The 26,281-nt window shown below is 48.2% G+C and overlaps 1 protein-coding gene across 7 annotated transcripts in view; it reads left to right on the forward strand.

Annotated features, from left to right (window-relative positions):
- ST3GAL3 (ST3 beta-galactoside alpha-2,3-sialyltransferase 3) overlaps positions 1–26,281 on the forward strand; it is a 198,650-nt gene that overhangs the window by 135,635 nt on the left and 36,734 nt on the right. Inside the window, exon 1 of one of the 7 annotated variants that reach the window (XM_017672074.3) lies at positions 18,081–18,196. The exons of the other annotated variants lie outside the window; for them this stretch is intronic. Within the exon in view, the coding sequence (XP_017527563.2) occupies positions 18,111–18,196 (86 nt within the window). The 5' untranslated portion in view covers positions 18,081–18,110. Of the gene's footprint in view, positions 1–18,080; positions 18,197–26,281 lie in introns of those variants that run through there. 7 annotated transcript variants of the gene reach the window in all.

Here is a 26,281-nt window from a genome sequence, read left to right on the forward strand (position 1 = left end):
CTTTTATTACCTACACCAGGGAAGGGTGGTAAGATTGAGAGGCATCCTTGTTATGCTTTGTCCCATAACATAAATTACAGAGAATAGAGCACCATCCACCTCTACAGAATTATTGTCCTTCCAGACTGGGAGCAAGTTGAGTGCCCCCACCCCAGTCAGGAATGCGCAGGAGACTGGTTCCAGTTGTGTTCTTCACGTCTTCATGTCCCTATAGCTCTCTTCATCTCTGAAGTCTAGCTTCTGCTCCCACTGCTTCCCTCCCTGAAGTGCTCTTGTCCAGACCACTCAAAAGAGTAACTAACAAATCTAGTGGATAGACCTCTTTTTTTGACCTCTCTGAAACATTTGGTAGTATTGATGTCTCATGTTGAAACTCTCTCTTCTCATTAATTCTTTGTTCAAACTCCCTTCCAGTTCTCCTGCCTCTCTGATTGTCCCTTCTCAGTCTCTTCTACAAGCAATCTACTGTGCCCACCCTTAAATATTGATGTTTGTCAGGGTTCAATTACGGCCCTCTCTCTTCTTACTCCACTGCTTCAGCTAACACATATGTGCTGATGACTCCCAAATCTGATGCAGCCCAAATCTCTCCTGATCTCTAGACCCAAATACTCAGCTTCCTGCTGGACAGCTTCACTTGGATGACTCCAGAGCATCTCAAACTCGACATGTCCAACTCGCTGAGTTTATAATAAACCTAATCAGTCTACAGTGCCTATTTCAGTGAATGACACCACTATCTACTCGGCCACCTGAGCCAACAATCTGAAAGTTACTTTCTCCTTCCTGTTGCAATCAGTTAGTCACTGAATCTTGACACTTCTGCCATTTTTATCTCTTCTCTGGTGCCAGTCTCTTCCCCTGTGCTCTGATCCCCAGCCTCTCCTGATATTGGACCTGAAGATCCAGATACCTTTACTGACTCCTTCATATCACTGATCATACTCAAGTCTCTCCTGTCTCGTAAAAATTGTCACATTGACTGCACTATCCTATAAACCTAATGAAAATAGCTACCATTTCATTCATTTTACAAATCTTTACTGAGCAACTACTATGTGCCAGACACTTTTCTAGGAGGTAGAATTTCATTATATAAGATACATAAAATCTCTTCCCTCAAAGAATTTGTACTCCATTGGCAGACATAGACAGCCTGTGTGTATAAAATGTCACAGTTTTATAGAGCACTTTCTGTGTGCCAGCCACAGTGCTGAACACTGTATATTCATTACTTCATTTGGTCTTTACAATGACTCTGTGCTATAAGTGGTATTATACCCACTTTATAGATGAAAAACTGTAACTTGCCCCAGGTCACAGAAGCAGAGAACTAGGATTTAAACCCACCAACCCCACCTTCCATTCTGAGTCTTGGCTCCAAGCCATGAGCCTGCAGGGGAATGAAAATACCTTTGGTTGAGAATGTTTTAAATATTTTAAGTAGGTACCCTGGCCATGAAATCCTTGGGTGCTGGGCCTTTCCAGGAAGAACAGAATGCTCAATAATTAAAGCCTCTCTGAAGAGTACCTAAGGGTAGACAGCACTGCATGGGCTGGGCCGACTAAATGCCTGTCCTCGACCTGGAGTCCAGCCTGAAACTGGGGGAACTGCCATCTGTGTACTCTTGGTTTCTTTTTTTTTTTTTTTTCATGTTTTCCTCCCAGTTGTTCTGACCTCCTCTGGATACCTATCCATGATCTGCTTTTAAATTAACTTCAGCCTACCCCTTCTACCTATCCCATCCTTCAGGAATCAGCCCCCCAGTACCCTATAGCTTATACCCCATCTCCCACCTCTGTGCTCTGTGTTCCAGCCCTGATAGGTGAGTCTGCAGTAGATGACCAGAAGTGGTGTTTTCTTTGGAAAAGTCTCCTTCCCTAGATGACTAAGGGTCCACCCTTCTTTGTGTAGGTGAGTTGCAGAAACACCTGTAGAGTTTGCTCTGGTCATGAATTCATCTGCTGCAGGTAAAGTGCGAGGCCTCAGTCTTCTAACTGCCCCAGATGATATCAGAGCGTCTTTTCTCTGCCCCAGTTCAGGACCTGAGGAGTTATATCTTATTTTCTCTCCAACTTTTCCTGAATATGAGTGCCAAGTGGAAGCCTTAAGTAAAGGGCCCTGCAGGGCACCAGTTAGTTGGAAGCCTGTCATGTGCTATGGAATCAACAGTGATGTGAGCTGGTCTGCAACAAGGTTTTGAGAAATTGAAAATGAAGCTATAGAAATGTCTATAGCAGTTAGAGTAAGTTTACGTCAGTTGAATCTAATAATTAAAAAATGGAGCTTATATTTTATATGTGTGTGTGAATTTTTCTATGATTTTATTTTCATTATATTTTATGAAAGTATCACTGCAACAGACTTGAAATTTAAAAAGCAAAACAAACTGGTCCTTCTCACAGATGGTTTGAGAAGCATTGGATGGTAGTGATAAGAGCACAGGCTTTGGAAGTGAGCAGGGCTGGGTGGCTTGACCTCTCTGAACCTCCCTTTCCTCATCTATACCACAAACCTCAGGCTTAAGGGGCAGCGCATGGAACAGACACATATCCGAAATATGTCCTTTGAAAGGTGAGGACAGAGGGTTGTGAAGGCGCAGAGGAAGCTTTTTGGCAGGAAGGGTGATGAGAGATTGACTGGGGGAATTCCTGGGGCAGGTGGTGCCTGAGCTATGCCTGAAAGGATGGGGCTTCAGTAGCAAGGTCAGACACACTGGCTTGGTGCAGCTTTTTCCCTGGCAGGCCCAGCGGCAGGCTCTACCCGGGAGCAGGAACCCTGGAGGTGCTTAGAAGCACAGTCCCTGGTGAGAGCAGGCAGGCAGGCTGCATTCCTGTGGGATTGAGGATTGATCTTGTCAGATTAGCAACTTTGCTTTTCTTGGTTCAGGTACAAGATCCCCACGTGGGGAGCTCTGCTGCTTGTGAGGAGCAAGAACTGGTGAAAGCATGGGACATGATCCTGGCCCTTCTCCCAGGCTGTGAGAGGCTCCAGGCTGGAAACAGCCCTGCATGGGCTCCTCAGTGAGAGTCAGGGCCCAAGTCTGAGCTCCACCCACACACATCTCAGCACAGAAGCTCCGCAGAGGAGCGTGCTGGCGTTTCCAGGACTCACTCCTGCTCTCCCTACTCTGTCTACACCCCAGCTGGGTGGGGTGGTCACCAAGTGACTGGCCTCCCCAGATAAATAGCCAGGGATAGAGAGCAGAAGCAGGGCTGAAGTCTCACCTCTTCCAGGTGGAGGCAGGTCACCAGTCCCTGCCCACCTTTCCTCATGAGAGCATTCTGCTCTGTCCCTACACCATGCATGGAGCCCAGGCCAAGGCAAATGAAGTAGCCAGACGGAAGCCTCAGCCAGGAGCCAGAGTTCAGTGACTCTCTCAGGAGAGAGGTCTAGACAGGTGGGATGGGGGTGGATTTGCAAGTGATCCATACACAAACTTCAGAGAGTGGGGGAGGTTATCCAGGGGGATGAGAGTATTGGGCAACATGGTCTCTGCTCTTGGGAGAGCCTGAGGGGGGAACAGCCTGACTGCTGACAGCTCCACAAAGGCAGAACTGTTGCCAGCTGGCCCTGTGACTTCTCTGTGTCCCTTGTGTTGGGATAGACCCATCCTCCCTCTCTGCGTTCCAAAAGCTTAGTTTGGGGAAGTTTCTAGCAGCAGGACAACTTGAGAACACACAGTTTGAAAAACAGTTGGACAGAACAACAGGACCCCCTGCCTGTTGCTCAGCCCCTCAAGGACGTCTGGGCCAGAGGCTAACTGCAGAGCTTGCCCCAAGAAACACACCCCCAAATGGGCAAGGCCCTCAAATGGAGCTAGGCATGGGTATGTGGGCTGTGCTTAGGACCTTGCTCTGTGGGGCCTGATTAGGAGTGGCTCCATGCCTGCTGTCCCCAGTGGCCTTGCTCCCATGTGTCCAAGGGTGGCTGTGATCAGCCAAATTCTGACCAGGTAAAGGGCTGTCTCCACTTCATTTGCTATCACCCCCATCCACTCTCCTGCACACCCCCAGGACCAGCAAGAGGGATTAAGGGCAGGATGTTGCTCAGCTCTGTGTTTGCCCTTAGGACCTTTTGTACCCACTCTAAGCTGCTACCCATACACCTGTGCCTTCCTCTTCCTGCTCAGAGGCTGTTGCATGCACAGGTGTGCCGATATCTAGGGCCCTTTTCCCCAACAGGCTTGTCTCCACTCCTCCCCTACCACTGAGGTGCCTGAGGGAGGGCACAATGAGAATGACCACTGGTTTGATTAGGTCCCATGAATTCGTGGGGTTCCCTAAGGGAAAGAATCCTTCCTTCCTCAGAAGCAATAGCCTTTTTAAATATGGTCGGCAGCTTCTTTGGGTGTAGCCAGTTCTGTTGGTAGCTGGTCTTCTTGGGGAAGGATGAAGACCAGTGCCGCTAGCAGCAGAACAGAGCCCAGCGAGCCAGGCCCACGGCTTGGGCTGGGAAGATGGCTCATCTGGGAGCCTTGCGCCCCGGCCCAGCACTGGCCCTGGGGGGCTCCAGCAGAGGCACATGGAGATGCGTTCCTTTGCTGCCAGTCGGATTTTTAGGAGGGAACAAAGAGTTTGGGGGCTGCAGTCTAAACAAGGAGAGCTGTCAACATAAGCACAGCTGCGTGTGGGGTGCAGGTTCAGGAGTGAGCGTGGCTCCATCTCCCTCTGTTCCGGTATCACTCAGACTCCACAGTGGAGGATTTGCTAAAGGAAGACCGAGCATTCTCTGCCCTGTGTCTGGGACCATGGAGCCAACCTCTGTGAGCAGCAGGTATAGTCCTTGTCTAGCCATGGGGCCCTTTCCAGCATGGCTCGGGAGCTTCATGTTGGCAGGGTGGGCAAGGACGTAGGCTACGTCGTGGCTGCAGCCACATGTTCCCGCAAGGTGGAGGTGGCTCATTTTTTTCCTAGGCCGGGATTGGGCCTAATTACTGTCTATGTTTTTCTGAGGGGTAGCCTGGATTTCTGCAAGTAGGGAGCTTTGTATCTGGGGCAGAAGTGGGCTAACCACACTATCATTGCTTGCTGCTGAGGTGAAGTTAATCAGAGGATGCGAGGAGGAGGCTTATTGTCCCCCTGGCCGGGTCAGTGTCCCTTTGAGGCTGGGACCTTGCTGATGCCCATGCCAGGATCACAGTATCTCACTCATGCTATCTTAGCAAAGACTGACGGGGCCAGGACTCTCCTCCTCAGCCTGGGCAACTGAACAGAGCTTGGGTTTTAGAGTCAGGTGTTTGTGGGTTTGGTCCCACTTTAGCCAGCTCTGTGACCCTGAGCAGCTCCTTGGTCAAGCCCAGCTTCTGCGTCCTCATCGCTAAGTGGGAATAACAGTCCTACCTCATGGGCAGTCAGGAGGACTCTGTGGGCCACCATCCATGAGGGGCCAGCCTGCAGTGAGGGCCTGGTCAGTGGCGGTGACTGTTGGTCTTCTGTCCTCACACCCTGACCACCCCAGCTTTCATCGAGACCTTCCAGTAATGTGTCCCGGCTGGGAGCCACCAGGACTTGTACAGATGTGTATACATACCCAGATGATTGGCATTTGTTGATACAGGAATGCCTCCACATATCGGGAAGTGTGGCTTTTGACAACTCCAGCCACAGAGGATGCAACTAATAACTTTTAATTTAATAAGAAGGCCTCTGACCTCCTGACAGATCTGTCAGGACACCAGGGAACTGATGCCTCCTGGTGCCTAACCCCTGGGTGGCCTGGCCCTACTCAACAGTAATTTTGTACATCTTTGTGCCATGCACATGCTGTCTTCCCAAGCTAGAATGCCGTTCCCCAAATTCTCTGCCTTCAGATCCACTACTTCTACTTCAACAGGCAGCTTGGTGTCACCCAGCACGAGGTGCGGCAATGTTTGCCCAAAGAGTGGAAGGGGCCTGGGCGAGGTGTGCGCTCAGCTGGGTGGCTAGCCACATGCAGCTGTTGTCTGGAGTGTTCTCCACCTTTCAAACCCCAGCTCATATGTGAACTCTTCTGTGAAGCTTTTCCCTGGGCCCCCAGCTCTCCGTGTATCTGTGTAACGCTTCACACATTGGGATGTAGGTCCTCCACTAATCCTCGTCTGACTTTCACCTTTCACTTACCCTGTGTCACCACTTACTGAGAATGAACTGGAAACAGCTCCCCTTTCCCTTGCCATTATTGGCAAAGCTAGCTTTGGCTTGGAGAAGGAAATGAAAGTGGGTATCCTGCTGGCCCTCTGTGCTACGTCCAGGCCCACTGTGCCACAGGACCCGGCCCCTGGGCCTCCTTCCCGACAGCCACACACCAGAAAATCAACAGTGGGAAGAGTCTAAGATGAGTCTAAGAATATATTAAATTCTAGATAATTCTTCCTGCACAACATTGAGTTTGATGATCTCCCTCAATTAGCTCAAGTAATTGGGAATTGCATGTTTATTTGTTTATTCATTGAATGCATTTTTATTGAGTGCCCATGTTGGACATTGGGAAAATAGTTTTGAAAAAGGCTGGCCTGGTGCCAGATCACCATCTGGGGCACATAAGTTGAAGTTGCACCTCAGGGTACTGGTGACATTCGGCCAGGGTGACAAGTGCGTCTCTGCCAGAAGCCCCATCATCCCTGCAGCACATGCCCTTGCTGGTGTCACGCGGCAGCTTTGTGGGCTGTGGCAGAGCTGGGAGGATGCTACCTTTAGAGACACAGAAAAACCTGCTTGTGAATGGCTTTCATGGAGCAGGGTTATGTAGAGACAGAAATGACATCTGAAAAGACTCTTCTGAGCAAGTCTTCTTGGCGTGTGCCCCCAAGTGAAGCCTAAACAAAAGGCTGTTTGATGACATTTCTTCTGCACAAGTCACGAAAAGCTTCAGACTGGGAGTGAGCAGTTTCTGCTTTTGCTATTGACAGACCATAAAGAATGAAGAATGGCTTGGGGAGAAGCTTGGCTCCATCATTAAGCCAGCTCAGCCCCTAGAATTGGGCATGTCTGCACACCATGTGGCCTTAATCCCTGGAGCCCCCTGCAGAGGCTCCTGTGTGGCAGACAGTGCCCTGGGGAATGAGAGAAAGTCTCCTACATCACTCACCTCTGTGAGGGCCAGATCCAGGCCTCAAAGATCCCCTTCTGGACCCTGCCTGTGGTGACTGCTTGCCCCACCCCTGACCCCCAGGGACCTAAGGTAGAATCTGCCCCTGCCCTGGCGCCTAAGAACCCCCTCTGCCAAGCCTTGTGTAGCGCTTTGGGGCCAGTGGTAAGTAGGAGGTAGTTGCTGCTTCCCGGAAGTTTACAGTGCATGGGTGGGAGAGACAGACAACAGGGCAGCGACTTCCAGACAGAGCAGGCCAAGCAGCTGGGCATGCCTGGATTAGGGGCACCTGGCCATACTGGGTGGGGGTGGGGGGACAGGAAAGGCTTCCTAGAGGGGGTGCACCTGTGCTGACTGGAAGGCCAGCTAGAAACTGGCCAGGCAAAGAATCTAGGAAAGCAGTCACCCTGAGGGCAGGAAACTCACTGGCAAGTAATTTGGGCTGTCAAGTACAGGCCCTGGAGGGGAGGAGGCCTTGAATGCCATGCTGAGGAGTTTGCACTTTATTTTGAGGTCAGAGATGGTTCTGAGGCAAGGAGAGAGGGACAGCATCACACTGTGCCTTAGAAAGGTCATTACCTGAAATGGGGAACTGAGGAGGGAGAGAGACTACAGGAGGCAATGGTAGGAACAAGGACAGGTTGGTGAGGTTAGGGGAGGAGAAAAGACATTGGGTTGCTGGTGTAGGGGTGAGCGAGGAGTAACAACAGAGCCCCGGGTTCTGCTTCAGGCAGCCACTCCCTGATCTTGAGAGCACAGGGAGAAGGGCAGGTTTGGGGGCAGCTATTGAGTTCGTTTGTGGAAATGCTGACCTTGAAGTTCCTGTGGAGTATGTCATGGAGATACAGCATACCAACATCCTTTTAGGTTTTCTTTTTTTTCCAGTTTCTTTCCATTATAAACAACATTGCTATGAACAATATTCTTATAAGAATATTCCTTAGGCTTATTGTTCTTTGATGATTTCCTCATGTCTTTGACATAGAAAACATTTTTCTTGATATTGCACTTTGTGGTATCTATCCCATTTTTTATTTTATTTTGGTATCATTAATCTACAATTACATGAGCAACATTATGGTTACTAGACTCCCCCCATCACCAAGTCCCCACCACATACCCCATTATAGTCACTGTCCATCAGTGTAGTAAGAGGCTGTAGAATCACTACTTGTCTTCCCTGTGTTGTACAGCCCTACCCATGCCCACCCCCTACATTATGTCTGCTAATCGTAATGCCCCTTTTCCCCCCTTATCCCTCCCTTCTCACCCACCCTCCCCAGTCGCTTTCCCTTTGGTAACTGTTAGTCCATTCTTGGGATCTGTGAGTCTGCTGCTATTTTTATCCTTCAGTTTTTTCTTTGTTGTTATACTCCACATATGAGTGAAATCATTTGATATTTGTCTTTTCCCACCTGGCGTATTTCACTGAGCATAATACCATCTAGCTCCATCTATGTTGTTGCAAATGGTAGGATTTATTTTCTTCTTATGGCTGAATAATATTCCATTGTGTATATGTACCACATCTTTATCCATTCATCTACTGAAGGACACTTAGGTTGCTTCCATTTCTTGACTATTGTAAATAGTGCTGTGATAAACATAGGTGTGCATATGTCTTTTTCAAACTGGGCTGCTGCATTCTTAGAGTAAATTCCTGGGAGTGGAATTCCTGGGTCAAATGGCATTTCTACTTCTAGTTTTTTGAGGAACCTTCTTACTGCTTTCCACAATGGTTGAAATAGTTTACATTCCCACCAGCAGTGTAGGAGGGTTCCCCTTTCTCCACATCTTCGCCAACATTTGCGGTTGTCTGTCTTTTGGATGGTGACCATCCTAACTGGTGTGAGGTGATATCTCATTGTGGTTTTAATTTGCATTTCTCTAATGATTAGCGATGTGGACCATCTGAATTTCTTCTTTGGAGAAGTGTCTGTTCAGATCCTCTGCCCATTTTTTTTTTGATGTTTTTACAACAATGAAAATTTACTGAATGCCAGAATTATACACATAAACATGGTTAAAATAGACATTTTTATGTTTTGTAAATATTGTTACAGTAAAAACATACATGAATTTTATTGTGCTTCAAGAAGGCTTTGCAATTAAATCTTAATTGGATATTCTTTTACAAGTCCACATGAACTATGACTTCATGTTTATAAAAAGAATTCAAAATATACATATAAAAAGGTGATGTGCAAACACACATGGTTATTGATTTTTTTCTACAGTGTTTTCTACAATGAATATATATATATATTTTTTTTCCTCCAATAGTTTTTATTTATTTATTTATTTTAATTTTGATATCGTTAATATACAATTACTTGAACAACATTATGGTTACTAGACTCCCCCTATTATCAAGTCCCCACCACATACCCCATTACAGTCACTGTCCATCAGCGTAGCAAGATGCTACAGAATCATTACTTGTCTTCTCTATGTATAATGCCTTTCCCATGTCCCCACCCCCACTACATTATGTGTGTGCTAATCGTAATGCCCCGTTTTCCCTCTTATCCCTTCCTTCCCACCCATCCTCCCCAGTCCCTTTCCCTTTGGTAACTGTTAGTCCATTCTTGGGTTCTGTGAGTCTGCTGCTGTTTTGTTCCTCAGTTTTTACTTTGTTCTTTTACTCCACATATGAGTGAAATCATTTGATACTTGTCTTTCTTCACCTGGCTTATTTCACTGAGCATAATACCCTCTAGCTCCATCGTGTTGTTGCAAATGGTAGGATTTGTTTTCTTCTTATCGCTGAATAATATTCCATCGTGTATATGTACCACATCTTCTTTATCCATTCATCTACTGATGGACACTTATGTTGCTTCCATTTCTTGGCTATTATAGGTAGTGCTATGATAAACATAGGTGTGCATCTGTCTTTTTCAAACTGGGCTGTTGCATTCTTCGGGTAAATTCCTAGAAGTGGAATTCCTGGGTCAAATGGTATTTCTATTTTGAGTTTTTTGAGGAACCTTCATACTGCTTTCCATAATGGTTGAACTAATTTACATTCCCACCAGCAGGGTAGGAGGGTTCCTCTTTCTCCACATCCTTGCCAACATTTGTTGTTGTTTGTCTTTTGGATGGTGGCCATCCTAACTAGTGTGAGGTGATATCTCATTGTGGTTTTAATTTGCATTTCTCTGATGATTAGTGATGTGAGGCATCTTTTCATCTGCCTGTTGGCCAACTGAATTTCTTCTTTGGAGAAGTGTCTGTTCAGCTCCTCTGTCCATTTTTTAAATGGGTTATTTGGTTTTTGTTGTTGAGGTGCGTGAGCTCTTTATATAATTTGGATGTCAACCCTTTATCAGATCTGTCATTTATGAATATATTCTCCCATACTGTAGGATGCCTTTTTGTTCTATTGATGGTGTCCTTTGCTGTACAGAAGGTTTTCAGCTTGATATAGTCCCACTTGTTCATTTTTGCTTTAGTTTCCCTTGCCCAGGGAGATATGTTCATGAAGAAGTCGCTCATGTTTATGTCTAAGAGATTTTTGCCTATGTTTTTTTCTAAGAGTTTTATGGTTTCATGACTTACATTCAGGTCTTTGATCCACTTTGAGTTTACTTTTGTGTATGAGGTTAGACAATGTTCCAGTTTCATTCTCTTACATGTAGCTGTCCAGTTTTGCCAACAACATCTATTGAAGAGGCTGTCTTTTCCCCATTGTATATCCATGGCTCCTTTATCATGTTAATTGACCATATATGTTTGGGTTAATATCTGGACTCTCTATTCTGTACCACTGGTCTGTGGGTCTGTTCTTGTGCCAGTACCAAATTGTTTTGATTACTGTGACTTTGTAGCAGAGCTTGAACTTAGGAAGCGAGATCTCCCCTGCTTTATTCTTCCTTCTCAGTATTGCTTTGGCTATTTGGGGTCTTTTGTGGTTCCATATGTATTTTAGAACTATTTGTTCTAGTTCATTGAAGAATGCTGTTGGTATTTTGAAGGGATTGCCTTGAATCTGTAGATTGCTTTAGGCTATCTATCCCTTTTTATTACTGGACTTCTCAACTTGAAATCTGCTTAAACTTCCTTCCCCCATTTTTTATCTTGTAAGCATTCCCATAAACTGGGCACCATCCTGGGCTCTAAGGATACAGAGTAATATATACCCTAGAACTTCACTCCGGAGAGAGAGTCATGTGAAAACAGAATTATAATTTAGAGCGTTGACTTCATGGCAGATGAAAGTAGAGGAGGCCATGAATACATGGAAAAGAGACACCTAATTAAGTTGAAGGGGTCAGAGGAGGCTTGTTTTTCCATAAGCTGGATTTCTAGGTGTCTTGCCAATGGGTTTCAGCCCCAAGCAAGTTCTCTATGGATTCAGTGAGACCAAAAAATGACAATGGAATGTTCTTGGGGTGAAAGGGTTTATACCCAACTTTATTCCTGTGGTGGCAGGTCAATCGCTAGAATCCCGTCCAGTCAGAGCCAGTCTGCATGCAGCAAACCAGTCTCTGCCTCTGGGACCCTCTACCCCCTGCAGCTGTCTCAATCTCTGTCCTTGGCGCTGCCACCTCTCCAGTCTCTGCTCTCCTGCAGCCTTGTAGCCCTGTGCAGCAGCCGTGCAGCCGTGCCACTATATTGCCCAGAGCACTGGAAAGAGTTCTTTATGTAGAGTTGATAGCAACATATTGCCCACACACGTGTTGTGAGCTAGCCAACCAGGGCAGGCTGAGAATCCTGACCACAGGAACCTTCACTTTATCCACACCGGGCTTACTCCTGTCATTATTATTTATGGTACCTCTAGACCTTCATTCTAATTTGCTTCTAGTATTTAAAAGCCAGAGATGATCCTCTCATTGGTTCACTGGTGAGTGGTGTCTCACCTTCATTCAGATGAAAACTTTCTTTTATTTTTTGTTTTTGTTTATTTTGTGTGTGTGTTTGGCAGGACTAGGTGCTACAGATGTTAGTGGGTAGGAAAAGATCATATCAAATCTCCTTAGAATGTGTGGTCTGTGGACCTGAAGTGTTCCTGAGCCCCTTAGGGCCACACCAACCAGGGCCAAAGAGCTGTGCCTTTTCCTGGTCTGCTGACCTCCTCTGGAATCTCTCGCTATCTGCCCCATACCCTGTACTTTCTCAACACTACCTGTTCTCAAAAAGTCATCCAAGTAAGGACATGGCACGGCCCCCTTCAGCAATCTGGGCAGAACTTGGAAGTTCCTTTCCTTCCCCCGCTGCAAGCCTGCAGCATGGGGAGGGTGTGTAATGGAGAACACCTGGAGAAGCCATCTTTTTTGGGTGCAATGGTCAGAGAAGGAGTTTGGAGGAAGTGATATATTTTGTCCAAGTCTTAAAGATTACATAGGAATTAGCCAGCTGGAAAATGATAGGGCAGGTATTCTAGACAGAGGGAATGCATAAACTAGAAGCATACAATGTACAAAGGTGTTTAGATACTTGTGGATGGTTTGGCATGTTGGAGCCAGTGTTATGTCCTAGAATGGTGGACATTCTAGGTGGACAGGGCTGGGGAGGTCATCCAGGGCCAGGTCCTGGGAGACCTTACAAATCATTCTAAGAGGGTTTTGATTCTATCATGAAGGACATAGGGAACACTGACGTGTTTTAGACAAGAGACAAAGAATGACATCATCAGATGTGCTATTTAGAAAGATTGCTCTAACCCAACATGGAAGATGAATTGGAGAGGGGATCTTGGAAATATGGAGATCAGTTAGGAGACTGTTGCAGTAACTGCTAAAGGCAACCCCATATGAATGAGAATAGAGACTATCTGAGGGGCACTTAGGAAATAGAATCAAAGGGTCCCTCCTCTCCTCCAAGGACGCCCTGTGTGGCATTTGTCCTGACATCACCCCCACCACATCCAGTCACGACATTGTTATCTGTGCTCCCCTCCAGGATACATATACCATTCTTCTTTGTGGCCAGCCCTCACTCCTAACAGTACCTGGCACTAAGTAGGTTCTCAGTACATACATGTTATACCTACTGAATTGACTTAATTAACTGAGTATGGAAGGCTATAGAGAGGGAAGAATCTGGAATGACTCCCAAGTCTCTGGTTTTAAAGATAGGAAAAATCAGGGTGCCATGCACTGAGGTACAGAACCTAAGAAGAAGGGCAGTTGTTTCTGGTTCTAGAATTCTGACTTTCATCAGGATGAGAGGAAGGAGCAGAGATCATGAATTTGGTTGTTGACATCATGAGTTTGACATACCTCTGGAACACTTGGGAGATATAGGTTAGTCATCTGCACATGTGGGTCTGGAGTCCAGGAGAAGAGGTCAGGGCCAGAGAAGATGCAGTGGCAGCTGTCAGCATATAGATGAAGTTTTGGCAGTGGGTGAGGTGATGTAAGGCAAGTGTGTAGACTAGGTCCCAAACCGGCAGCTCACACGCTAAATCCACCTGCAGACATGCTTCGTGTGGCTGGCTCCGTGTTCTATAGACGTTTTTAGACGATATGTGCACTCTAGCTTGATATAAATCCTGCCACTTCTCGGTGTTGTACATCTGGCCAGTTCCTATATCTACAGTACCTTCTTGCCTTTTGTAGGCATTTGAGTTCATAATTTTTGAAGGAAGAAGAAGAAAACAGAAGAACATAAATCTAGGGAATGCCAACACATAAGGGAGGAATATGAGGAAGGATCATGAAGGAGAATGGGAAAGAATGGCCAGAGAGATTGGAGAAAGTCATGAGAACAGTATTTTGTTCTCTCCAAAATTATGGGAGGCAGTTATAGGCAATGTGTAATAAAGTTTGAAATGTGGATTCTATTTGGTCCAACATTTCCACTTCTAAATATTTAACATAAGGAAATAATGATATCCATGCACGCAAGTTATTGTAATATGGTGCTTGTTGCAACCTGTTTGTAATAGCAAAAAATTGGAAATAACATAAATGTCTCGTAGTTGAGAATGATCAAATCAATATAGCATGTCTGTATGATGAAATAATATGTAGTCATAAAAACAATGATGTCAGACTATTTACTGACATGACCCTGCAATTTATTGTTAAATTTTTTAACAAGTTATGGAACAGTACATGTAAGACAATTCCATTTATGTTAAATGTCTAGTTACAGAAGGGAAAGACTGGAAGCCTTCACACACAAATCACCAGAACCTCCTAAGAGCTAAATCTAGTAGAACTTTCTCTGGCCTCTGTGGCTTTTGACATCGTTAACCTTTCTTGGCTTCTGTTCCTTGTCGTCATTCCCTGACATTTGTCCCACAGGCTGGCATTCGGGACTGAAAAATGGCAGACTCCATCCTGGGAGAGCCCTTCCAAACTGGCAGCTTGTTTATATCCTAGGCACACCCAAATCAGGGCACTTACTGGGCAGGTCTCTGGAAAGAAGCACTTAGGGACAGTACTTCCCTGGTCCTTAGTCCCTTTGGGTCTACATGACTCTTCTGTAATAAAATCCTTCCCAGGGTCTCCAGGCACAAGTTCCTCTGCTTACCCACCACCCTACCCTCTAGCAAAATTGCCTGGCTATCCCCTCTCCCACGCCTTCTGTTCAATCAAGAGGTTATTTTTAACAGTGTTGTGTATACCATGCTTAAATCCTGGCAAAACACCAGAGCTTCGGAACAGACACTGAGATGGAAATAGTCTCCCACAACCTACCCCTTTTCTAAAGTTTTTCCTTTTAAAGAGAGAAAGTAAGTTATCCAAACTGTAGTCAGCCCTACCAAGAAAGTCCCTAGACACTAGCACTGAGTGCCTGGACTTACAGCCTTGGCCACAGAGCTTGGGCTAGAGGCTGGACCTGCCACCACTTTGGGCCTAACTTCAGCCCAGGGGGCCCCAGGTAGGGATGGTTCCTTCCATTTTCCCAGGCTCAGGGGGTCTGCTTCCCCTGTGTCTCAGAATTACAGAGCTCACCTAGTCCATCCCCCATTCCCAGAGCCAGAGGCTCTTAACCTCCAGAAGCTTCCCATCCATTTCAAGATATTCAGGAAGTAGAGAGTTTTAACTAAGAAAAGCCAAAATCTGCCTTCCTGTAACTTCCACTGGTGGGCCTAGCTCTGCCTGCCAAAGATGCACAGACAAGGCTGAGCCTGTTCTCTGCCAGAGGTCCAGAGGTCTGACGTTAGTGATCATGTGCCCCTAAGTCTTCTCTGGCCAGACATCTCTGCCCTCATGAGGTGTTATAAGGCCCCTCGCTGTCATGGTGGTTCTCTTCCCTGGGTTACCTCCACTTAGGTACCCACAGTGGAGTTCGGGCTTGCTCAGAGGTGGCCTGACAGGCAGAAAGGATAGCAGGATAAGCATCTCCCATGTCTGATGCGCTTTGTAGTGACTGACACTCAGAAGACACTAGTAGTCATGTCACACGGACCATAGCCTGTTCTTGACATGATGCTGCCAAGTCCCATCCCCTTCCCACTCAGCATGATGAGGGAATTTCTGTGCCCAAACCAGGCCTGGCCATATAGCTGCCTCTCTGGAGGTTTTGGGATCCTCCTTGGGCCTCCAACTTAAACTCTTTCTTTCTTTTCTCTTTGTCTTCCATAGACTTGATGATTAAGTCATTCTATCCTTGTCCAAACAGTATACATAAAAACAGTGACCAAGGTAAGCCTAAAACAGAATCTTGTCATTGACATGGTAGGTGTGAGCATAACTGTTCACCAGCTACCAGACTCAGGAACCACCCTGCTGTCCAGTCCACATTGCTGTCTATCTTTCATGCCTTGTTAAATCCACCTGCGGGAACATTTGCCATGTGTACCTGTCACAGTCCACATGTGGTACCTGAGGGCTCCATGCACAGGGCTCATCCCTTACGTGAGCACTGAGAGTCCTAGAAGGGGCACTAACTTTGAGATCAGAAATCCAGGTTTTAGACCTGGCCAAGCACCTTCTCACCATGGACGAATCACATAAACTCTCAGAACCTCAGTTTCTTCATCTGTATATTAGAAGAAATGCCCACTCTGCTTACTTCAAATGACTTTTGTGAGGATGAAAGGAAAAACAGTAGGTAAGATTTAAGTGATGATAATTATTTCATAAACATTTTTTTAAAACCTAGCAGTATGTAAGCACTATGAGTGATACAAACAGGAATCACATGAGCCCTGTTGAGTTTTGCCCCAGCAAGAGGTTTGGATTTGCCACCAGCCCATAACAATCACAGGCCATGCTGGGAGCAAGGAGCCAGAACCTGGGGCCGGGAAGTCAGCACTCGGGGACTTGGGGCAAGGCAGAGAAGGGCTTCTCAGGAAGGTCTAAGATCAGGCCAAGAACAGTCAGCTTTTGCTAATCTGTTCTGGTGTCAGAACATGCATGTTGAGAATGAGAGGCTTGGAACCTTTGGGAAGCAAGGCAGGAATGGGACCTCAGAGGTTGGAACTAGAGATGAGGAGGTCCTTGGTGAGAGCTGTGTCCCTGGAGTGGTGGAACTGGAAGCCAGATGACATCAAGCTGAATCATGAGGCAAGGACCTGTGGTCAGTGCATGTGGACTGCCCCTGGGAAAGCAGGCCTGTGAAGGGAAGAGAAAGGCTCTTGAAGCTGTGGGGAGGGTGTGACCATGAGGGTGGAAAAGACACCTTGGAGGATCCTGCACACAGTGAGGGACGGTGGACATGCAGAGAAGAATGATGCCGTAAGCGACACAACGAGGTCCAATGAGGGGAGGGATTGGCCCTTGATCTCAAGAGAGGGCTTTTTCCATTCTGCAGCTGGAAAGGGTGGTGGAAGTGGAGGTGGGCTTGTAGATGCAGTACACAGGTGAACGGGGTCCCTGCTGGTGGCTCTTGTTTTCTCTAGGAAGCAGGAGGTGGGACTGTGTGCTGAACATGAAAGGCAGGGTGTTAGGACAGAAGTTTAAGGAGAGTGAGAGCATTTGTAAGGCTACCGTGGAGACTGGAGGAGACTGCTTACTGGGATAACCCCAAGGTAGTCAAGCAGTGGAGCAGGCCAAGTGGGACACCGCGAGTCTTCAGTGGCCATGGTCTGTGTGCTTGTGTGGGTTCCTCCAGCAGGCTTGGTTGCCCAAGTATAGGGACAGGGATTCTAAAAGAAGTACACCAGACCAGAAATCTTGGCCCTGATTGACTGGCTTCCTAGGGGTCCACCCGCAGAGAACAGCCTTTGTTCCTAAAGTGGGGGGAAAAGTACTGGAATTTGGGGCAGGGACTCCAGAGGGAGCAGCCACGGCCACGGTGGATTGTGCCAGGCAGACAGCTGGCCAGGGATGGTTAGTTCCCAAGCCGCTCCCTGTGTGCAGGAAAATGGTAGTGTCTGGTATATAGGGCACTCTGGCCTCCCTGGAATGAGGTGGCCGAACACCTGGGCAGGTTGCACAGTATATCGTGAAGGGGCCCAGAAAAATCCTGGCAGAGAACTCTGGACAAGGGGGCCAGGGAGACAGTAAGGCAGTGTTGCTGCATAAACCTGTGAGGCCAAGACATTGGCCCATGGGTGGGGCTGTGGGAGCTGCGTTGGTGGGTGTGAGCAAGAGGCGGGGGTGTGGGGCACAACAGTCCCCAGCTCTTGCTATGAAGATCAGGTCTGAGGACAGGACTTCGGAAAGCCTCACTCAGGCATGTGGGAGCCTTCGGCTTTCTGAGCTGCGCCAACATCTACCTGGAGAAACTGATGTCTGGGAGCAGGGCCAAGCCTGGCCCAGTACTGAAGGAGTCCTGATGGGCTTAGAGGCTATTGGTAAGGCAGCTACTGCCATCAACCCTACCTCTGACCTGGCACTCCCTGAGGGAGGAGGGCATGGCTGATACCAAAACTGGGAGGGGAGGGAGGGAGGTGGAGGAAACTGATGGTATTGAGCAACATGATGTACCACGAACTTTGCATGCCTTATCTCCTTTCATCTTCACAATAATCCATGAGGCAGAGGTATTATTAGCCCCATTTTACATTCATGCATTCAACAAATATTTATTGAGTGCCTGCTAAGTGTCAGGTACTGCTCTCAGAGCTTTAAGGATTTGCAACTTCATCAGTGATAACAATAATATGCTTCTGTAGATCTTCCGAGGAAGAAACAAGATGGGTTGGGGCTTGCTTGTCTCCAGGACCCTCTACTCTACCAGACATAGGCAATGCCATGTCTTGGGAAGGTGCCTAGAATCACAGTAAGTCTGTGGTCCTGCTTCCTTGTGGTTAGCTGGATGGCTGTGAAGGGCTGAGTGCAGCAGGGAGTCAGGGAATCAGGATGGATGGGTGTGGAGGGCTGAGTGCAGCAGGGAGTCAGGGAATCAGGATGGATGGGTGTGGAGGGCTGAGTGCAGCAGGGAGTCAGGGAATCAGGATGGATGGGTGTGGAGGGCTGAGTGCAGCAGGGAGTAGGGGAATCAGGATGCATGGGTGTGGAAGGCTGAGTGCAGCAGGGAGTAGGGGAATCAGGATGCATGGGTGTGGAGGGCTGAGTGCAGCAGGGAGTAGGGGAATCAGGAAGCATGGGTGTGGAGGGCTGAGTGCAGCAGGGAGTAGGAGAATCAGGATGCATGGGTGTGGAGGGCTGAGTGCAGCAGGGAGTAGGGGAATCAGGAAGCATGGGTGTGGAGGGCTGAGTGCAGCAGGGAGTAGGGGAATCAGGATGCATGGGTGTGAAAGAGGAAACTGAATGCTGCAGCTCTGTGGTTTATGATTGTGGCAGATCCCTGCCCCATGTGCAGAGTCCATTGTTGAGGTTGTTCATTCATTTTTTTTTTAAATTGACTACCTGCAACATGCTAGGTGTTGCTCTAAGTATTAGGAATGTGTGGTAAAGATAAGACATAGTGATAAGGCAGTCTGTTTCTCAGAGCACCTCTCAGTTTGTTGTGAGTTCAGATGTCAGACTTTTTGGATTTTCAGGAGCCAGGATATCTGTGTGGAGGTGAAAAATGGCAGTAGTGGGAGTAGCAGCATCGGTGTTTGTATGGGAGCTGGAATTCTTACTGTAGGCCAGTTCTCCCTGGGCATCTCCACAATAGGGCTGTGACAGGTGGGGTTCCCATCTATCACCAGACTTCATCCATTCCAGTTGCCAATTGATCTGGTATTTGGGGAGAGAGAATACTCCCCCTGCAGCCTCACCCAAGGTCTCCCAAGTCAAGAACAATACTGGCCTAAATCAGGCAGTCAGAGTACTTCCCTAAAGGGACTGCCAGCCAGGCCAAGAGGGACGTGCATAGGAAATTCTGCATTACTGCATTGTCCGCCCTGTGGCTTTGAAGAGGCATGTGATGTAGTCCAGCCACAGGGGTTCAGGGGCTCTAGGCTTCCCTGGCCAGCACAGTTGGCCCTGCAGAGAGAAGCAGCTGGGCCACACACAGGCGTCAGAGGTAGCCAGCAGCCAGATAAGGTTGCCCCTTAGTCTGAGACTTAGGGGTTCTTCACTAGAAAAAAGAGAGAAGGAATAGGTTAAGAGGAGATAATGGGCTCCTTTTTTTTAAATTCAGGTGTCATTGATACATAAGCTTACGAAGGTTTCACATGAGCAACATTGTGGTTTCAACATTCACCCATATTACCAAGTCCCCCCTGCACCCCATTGCAGTCCATCAGCGTAGTAAGGTGTTGTAGAGTCAGCTAATAGGCTCCTTTTAAAAAGATATGCTGAACCTAGGTTCCTGTGAGATATTTGGGACAAGATAGTTCATAAGTCTTGATTTCAGGATATAGGTCTAAATCTGAGATGGAGATTTAGCAGCCACCATTTAGGCACAGGTGTCTAGATGTTTGGAACTTGAACCCTCCTGAAGCAGTCAGTCATCACTGCTTCTCCAGCCTTCCTTTCCAGTCCTTCCTGGACTGTGAGCAGTAGGGGGATGCGGAGTAGATGGGGTCAGTGATGACTGCTCTTGTGCCCTCCCCTGCACTGCCTTCCTTGGCCTCCTCCTCCGAAGGCAGTGGGTCTCATCTGGCAGGACAGGTTCTGCCCATTCACTGTCATGTCTCATTCCTGAGCAGAGGGAAAAAATGGCTGAACCCTTCTGGAGATTCTGTTTATCTGTGAAGCTCGGAAAATAATGTACCTGTATTCCTTTCCTGTAGTTGCTGGAACTACAGACTGCCTGATTTAGGCCAGTATTGTTCTTGACTTGGGAGACCTTGGGTGAGGCTGCAGGGGGAGTATTCTCTCTCCCCAAATACCAGATCAATTGGCAACTGGAATGGATGAAGTCTGGTGATAGATGGGAACCCCACCTGTCACAGCCCTATTGTGGAGATGCCCAGGGAGAACTGGCCTACAGTAAGAATTCCAGCTCCTCCTGTAGAGGGGGTAATAAATTATCCCCTCATAGCTCTGGAGGCCAAAAGTCTAAAATCAGCATCCCTGGGCCAAAATCAAAGTGTCAGCAGGGCCACACTCCTTCTGATGCTCTGGGAGGTCACCCATTTTTTGCCTCTTTCAGCTTCTGGTGGCTGCAGACACTCCTTGGCTTGTGGCCACATCACTTCAGTCCCTGTCTCTGTGGTCACATGCTTTCTCTTCTGTATATGGTAAATCTCCCTCTGCCTCTCCTGAGGACACGTGTGAATGCACTGGAGCCCACCTGGATAAACCAGAATCATCTCCTCATCTCAGGATCCTCCCTTTGTAAAGCTTTTTTTTCAAGCAGGGAAACACAGACAAGAAACACTGATAAGCAAATGATTTAGTAAATTAGAACAAGATACATACTGTGGGGAGAAAAAGAAAGAGTATGACAGGGTGGGAGGAGGAGGTTGCAGTGTTCAGTAGGATGACCCGAGTTCATCTCATGGGAAAGGTGGAATATGAACAAAGACCAGAAGGAGGTGAGGGAGTACACCAGGTGAGTATCAGGAGGAAGAACATTCTAGGCAGAGGGAAGAGCTAAAGTAACAGCCCTCGTGCATCCAGGAGCATGGCTGCAGTAAAGTGAGCAGGGAGAGTAGTAGAAGTCGGGATGAATGAGAAGGGCTGTCAGGGCTCATGGGTGGCCCTGTAGGCCATTGTGGGGACTTCACCCTTTACCCTGTTTGAGATAGGAAGCCGTCGCACATGGAGAGATTGATCTTTGATATAAGAATGGGCACGTCCTCAGTTTTATCCAGAGGGAAGGAGGATGAAGAGCAGAATGCAGGTGGTTTTGTAGATTTGGTAGGAGGCAGATCTCTGATCTCACCTAGCAAATATTTAATTCAGCACCTGCTATGGCAGGCACAGTTCTAGGTGCTGGGGGATATGGCAGGGAACAAAATAGGCAGATCCGTATTTACATAGAGCTTACATTCTCCATATTATAATGAATACGTACACATGAGAGAGAATAAGCAAATGAACAAAGTAATTTTAAATAATGCCAATTGTCTATGAGGAAAATAAAGCAGGATGAGTAATAGGGACAGGGGAGGAAACCCACTTCAGTCAGGAGTCCGAGAAGACCTTTCCGGGGAGGTGACATACCAACGGAGATCTGAGTGAAAACGGAGACCAGCCTTGGGAAGATGTGGTGGTATTCTGGAAAGGTCCACATACAGAAAAAAGTTTGTTGTGTTCAAGGACTGAACAGAAAGCCTACACACTGCAGGAGATGAGTGAGAAGGAGGGTCTGAGATGAGACGACAGGTGGGTGAGGATTAGGCCTGGTCGCCTGTGGTTTGGTTTTATTCAGAGGGTAGTGGGAAGGTCCTAGGCATGGGATGGTTGATAATTTAGGAGTGTCGGTCTGGCCTTTCTGGAGAATGGATTAAAGGGCAAGACTGAAAGGAAGCTGGTCACTGAACATTGTATTAGTCAAGAGATGATGGTTTGAACCTGGGTGGTAGCTGTGGAGACAGAGAGGAGTGGATGCATTTAAACATGTTTAGAGATTAACAGGATTTGCTGATACACTGAATGAGAGGCAGCCAAGAAAAAAAAGGTGAGTCAAGAATGACTCTGAGGGATACTATCCGGTTGGCAAGATAGAGGTTTGTTCGTAAAATAGGTATTCCTCTCTGTTGAATGTGATGACCCTGGGCAAAGGGGGCTGAAAAAGACAAAAGAATGACTTGTAGGTTTGCCTAGCCTCGCCTGCCTCACCATCCCACCCCCACACCATGGAGCAGTGCATCACTGCTATTCTCGCCTTTTCTCTGAGTCCCATCACGTTCCTGTGCTGCCAGCTAACCTGCTAATGCCCAAACTTGGCTGATTACACCCAACCACATTTTCTGCTTCTGCTTTTGCTTCTGGGCTGCTGAACAGTTGATGGGAAGCACAGACACATGCATTGGCCCCGCTGTGGCTTCACAGTCTCCAGCCTCTGCCGTGTGCTCAGCACTGCTCAGCAATCCTTGTCCCTGGTTGACTCAACTTGGTGACTGTTCCAAACCTTTGCCATTCGTAAGTTACTATGGTCCACCCCTCCATACCCACAATCCCTGACCCCAGAGATTTCCCAGAGACAAGAGTGCCTATCTGCTGAGCATTCACTCAGGTTCCCCTACCTGTAAAGGCACCTATTGGAGTAGCTGTTTTCATGCACATCCTCACCCCTTCATCTGGGGAAGAGGTAGCCTGCCTTCCCTGTCCCTCCATCCTACTCTGGATCCCGTCCTCTTCCCTTCCGTGGGCCTCACTCACTCTCCACCCTGTCTCTTGCACCCCCTCCCTCTTCTCTGCTTGTCTCCCTCCTGACCAAATGCAAACAGGCTCAGACCACCACCACCAGCTTCACCGTCCAGCTGCCATTCCTTTTCTGTCCTCTTCTTCTCTACCGAGTTTCTTAGAAATCGCCTGAGCTCTCTTGAACGCCTTCTCACTTCTCTCACTCCTTGACTTCCTGCAGTCTGGTTCTGTCCTCCCTCCACCCCGGATAGTATGCTTCCCAAAGGGGCTGGTGGCTTTCATCTAGTCCCAAAGGCAGTGCAATAAATAAAAACAGGATATAAGTAGCGCCGATCCATGAGGTTTTTGTGAGGATGAAATAAGGTAATTTGCACAGAGCACTTAGAACAGAGTAAGGGCTCAATAACTGTAAGTCACTATTATTACTGTGGTTATCATCACGGCATTTATCAGCTATTCCACAATTGCCTCTTTCTGTACTTGGTTGCCTCCTGCATTATCCATGAAGGCAGGGATTCTGAGCTATGTACTGTCATATTCCCAGTGACTACTGCCATGCCTGGGATGAGCTGGACTTGGCATATGTTGGAGAGATGGAACACTCAGAGGCACTGAGCACAGACAGGACCATGCCCTTGGGCTCTAGGTTAGGTGGCCTCTGTTGACAGCCCAGCTGTTATCCATGCTCTCACTGGGAGAAGGGTGCATGCCTCTCGCAGCAGCTTCTCAGCTCACAGTTCTCTCCTCCACCTCCCCAAGCTTACCCGCCATTGGAAGTCCAGGCCCCCTCCCTCCCTCCCTCCCTCACCCACACTAGGCAGAGGCTGTCAGCAGTCAGTGGGAGCCCCGTCAGCAGGAGCCAGCCACTGCCCCCTTGAGGGCCTCTGGCTCAGCTTTCCCTCTGCTTCAGTGTAGGACTCCCTGCCTGTCATACATGTCATGCATGTGGCTCCAGCCTGTCTGGCCACAGATGTGGCCACAGCTGGCAGTATTTCACACCCGGGAGGGGTTTGGTGTGAAACAGTGGAGACACCGCTGGAAGCCTGGCCCTTTGGAGCAGGGAGATCAAGTGTACATGAGGAGCCTCACAGAGGCACCCCCCAAACCTCCACAGGTGAGCAGAAATTTGGCCTGGGTTATCCCAGGAAGATCCATACTGTGTAGCCTGTGACCCCAAGCCGCTCCTCCCTCTTCCAGCCTAGGAGCACCTGCTGAGCACCTGCTGTGTGCTTAGCTATGCGCTAGGGGTGCCACAGAGTCCAGTGGGGAAACAGACGGTCATGTTGGTGTGCGGCAAGCGCCACGAGGACAGAGTGCAGGAAGAGCGGTGGAGACCCAGAGGAGGGCTGGGTCAGCGCTGGGTGGCTCAGGGAAGACTCCTACCTTTAGGGAGGTAGGGACGCTGGAGTCCAGTTGGAGAGTGAGCAGAAATTCAGCACATGAATGAGAATGGGGAGAGAATTCCAGGCAAAGGAAACAGCGAGTGTAGTGGCATGGAAGCATTAAAGAGTCTGGCAGTTTCCAGACGCTATAAGTAGTTGAGTATGGCTAGAGCTTAGGGAACCGGGAGAGAAAAGACTGTGTATCTGAGGCAGGAGAGGTAGCCAGGAGCCAGATCACAGGGCTTTGTCGACTAGACCAAAGAGCTTCAACTTTATCCTCCAGATGGCAGTTGTACTCGGGAGAAGCCCATATCAGACTAGTTCAAGCAAAATGGAATGTACCCGTTTATGCAGCTGTAAGGTCAGGAGGGAAGTGTCTTCAGGCCCACCTGACTGCAGGCCTCAAACAGTGTCTCTTGGCTCTGCCTTTGTCTGGGTTGACTGTTCTGTAGACAGTTTTCCCTGTGTAACCACAGACAACAGCTTCAGCAGGGTCACACAGTTTTCTCTTAAATGTCCAGATAGTAGATATTTTTGGCTCTGCAGGCCACCAACTACTGTCATAACTACTCAGCTCTGCTGTTACAGCATGAAAGCAGCCATAGACTTGAGGTGAATGAATGAGCGTGGCAGTGTTTTGATAAAACTTTATAGAAACAGGCGGCTGGCCTATGGGCCATAGTTTGCACAAGTCCTGTTGTAGGCTTATGTGGTCATTACAGCTCGCTATCTCAGAGGAAAAGTGAGACTCTCACATCCCCCAGTGTCCAAATATTAACGCTCAGAGGAGAATTTGGTTCATCTTGCTCAGGTCAGGGACCTATTGTTGAGCCAGTTACTGTGGTTCCAAAGAGTGAAGCATCTTGATTGATTGGCCAGCCTAGGCCCTGTGCCTGTCCCTGTAGCAGTGGTGGGGTCAGCGCCACTAGGACCACATGAAGTGAGAAGCAGGATGTGCTGACAGAAGAAAGGGGAAGGAATGCAGATATCCGCGGCAAGATGCCAACAAGAAAGAGCATGAACTGGGTGCCTGAATGTGCCAGTGATGGTCCAGCTTGAAATTGGTCCTGACACAGCCTCAGGGCACCAGGCCAGCCCTGGCAGCACTAATGCATGCCCATCCCTGGCCTTTTCCCTCTGCATGGAGACTGCACCTCAGCTGCTTTATTTGCACGTAGTCAGAACGCACTTGCCCACTCCTCCCTTCCTTGCACTTTGCTCCCCCTGCCTGGCTGGGACTGGAAGGCAGATTCACCGGGAGGGGGTACCAGGCTGCACTCTGCCCAGCCTCAGCACCCTCTTCTTGTCTTGAAGGGAAGGGGCTCTCCTCTTCTGTGCCTTTGCCTACATTACCCTTGTCCTCGAATCCCCTTCCCAACAGTCTCCACCAGGCTCACATTTACTTGCCTTTCAAGGCTTTCAAGGCTTAGCTCAGTTTTGTCATCATCTCCCTCAAGAAGAATTTCTTATACCCCTGAGTTGGCCTAAGACCTTTGTACCCCTGCCTATTCTCAAACACAGGTGTGCAGATGTGTTTTCTTGCAACCATTTGTTTACCTGTGTCTCCTTGAGGGAAGGACCAGGCCTAATTTACCTCTAGGTCCCCAGCTGTCACTCAGCACAGGACCTGGCACTGGGTAGGCGAGTAGTTATGGGATGGGGCTGCCTTTGCAGCCCCATCTAGTCCCACAGGGGCTGTGGAGGCAGGAGCCCCATGCTCACACCTGGAACAGCATTTGTTGGTTAGTACCTGCTCTTTATCTTCTCTGCCTCTGGGCTGCTTCTCCCTTCTGCTCCCACCCGCTCTACACATTTCCCACCCTTTCCCCTGCTCTCCTGTTTTCCCGCAGGAGCTACTCAGGTACTCAGCAAGGGCAATAGCAGTCAGACATAAACTTGACCAGGCGTTAGGAAGTACTCGTCTTACTGTGCCCGGCCACTTACAGTGGGGCTGCCACAGCAAGGTCACAAGTGAGGCCAAGTGGATTCTGGAAAACCTGTGTCCCTCTGCTTTGTCCACCCCACCACTTCCCAGAAAAGGTTCTAGGAAGGTGGATCTGTGGGGTTTGATTTTCAGCTATTGGATGGCAGTCTCACTTATTTTGGGCCAGGGCCTATGGCTGACTCTAACAGGCTGGTGTGCTGTGCTCCCTTGGCTCTGCCTTTCCTTTGTCTCCTGGGACACTTTGGCCACTCACACATTTTGGGAAAGGTGGTTATAAAGCTGGGTGGGTAGCTGCCCACACCAGCAGCTACCCACCCCCTATTAAGAT

The sequence above is a fragment of the Manis javanica genome, chromosome 4 (assembly GCF_040802235.1).
Source record: "Manis javanica isolate MJ-LG chromosome 4, MJ_LKY, whole genome shotgun sequence".
Classification (NCBI taxonomy): domain Eukaryota; kingdom Metazoa; phylum Chordata; class Mammalia; order Pholidota; family Manidae; genus Manis; species Manis javanica.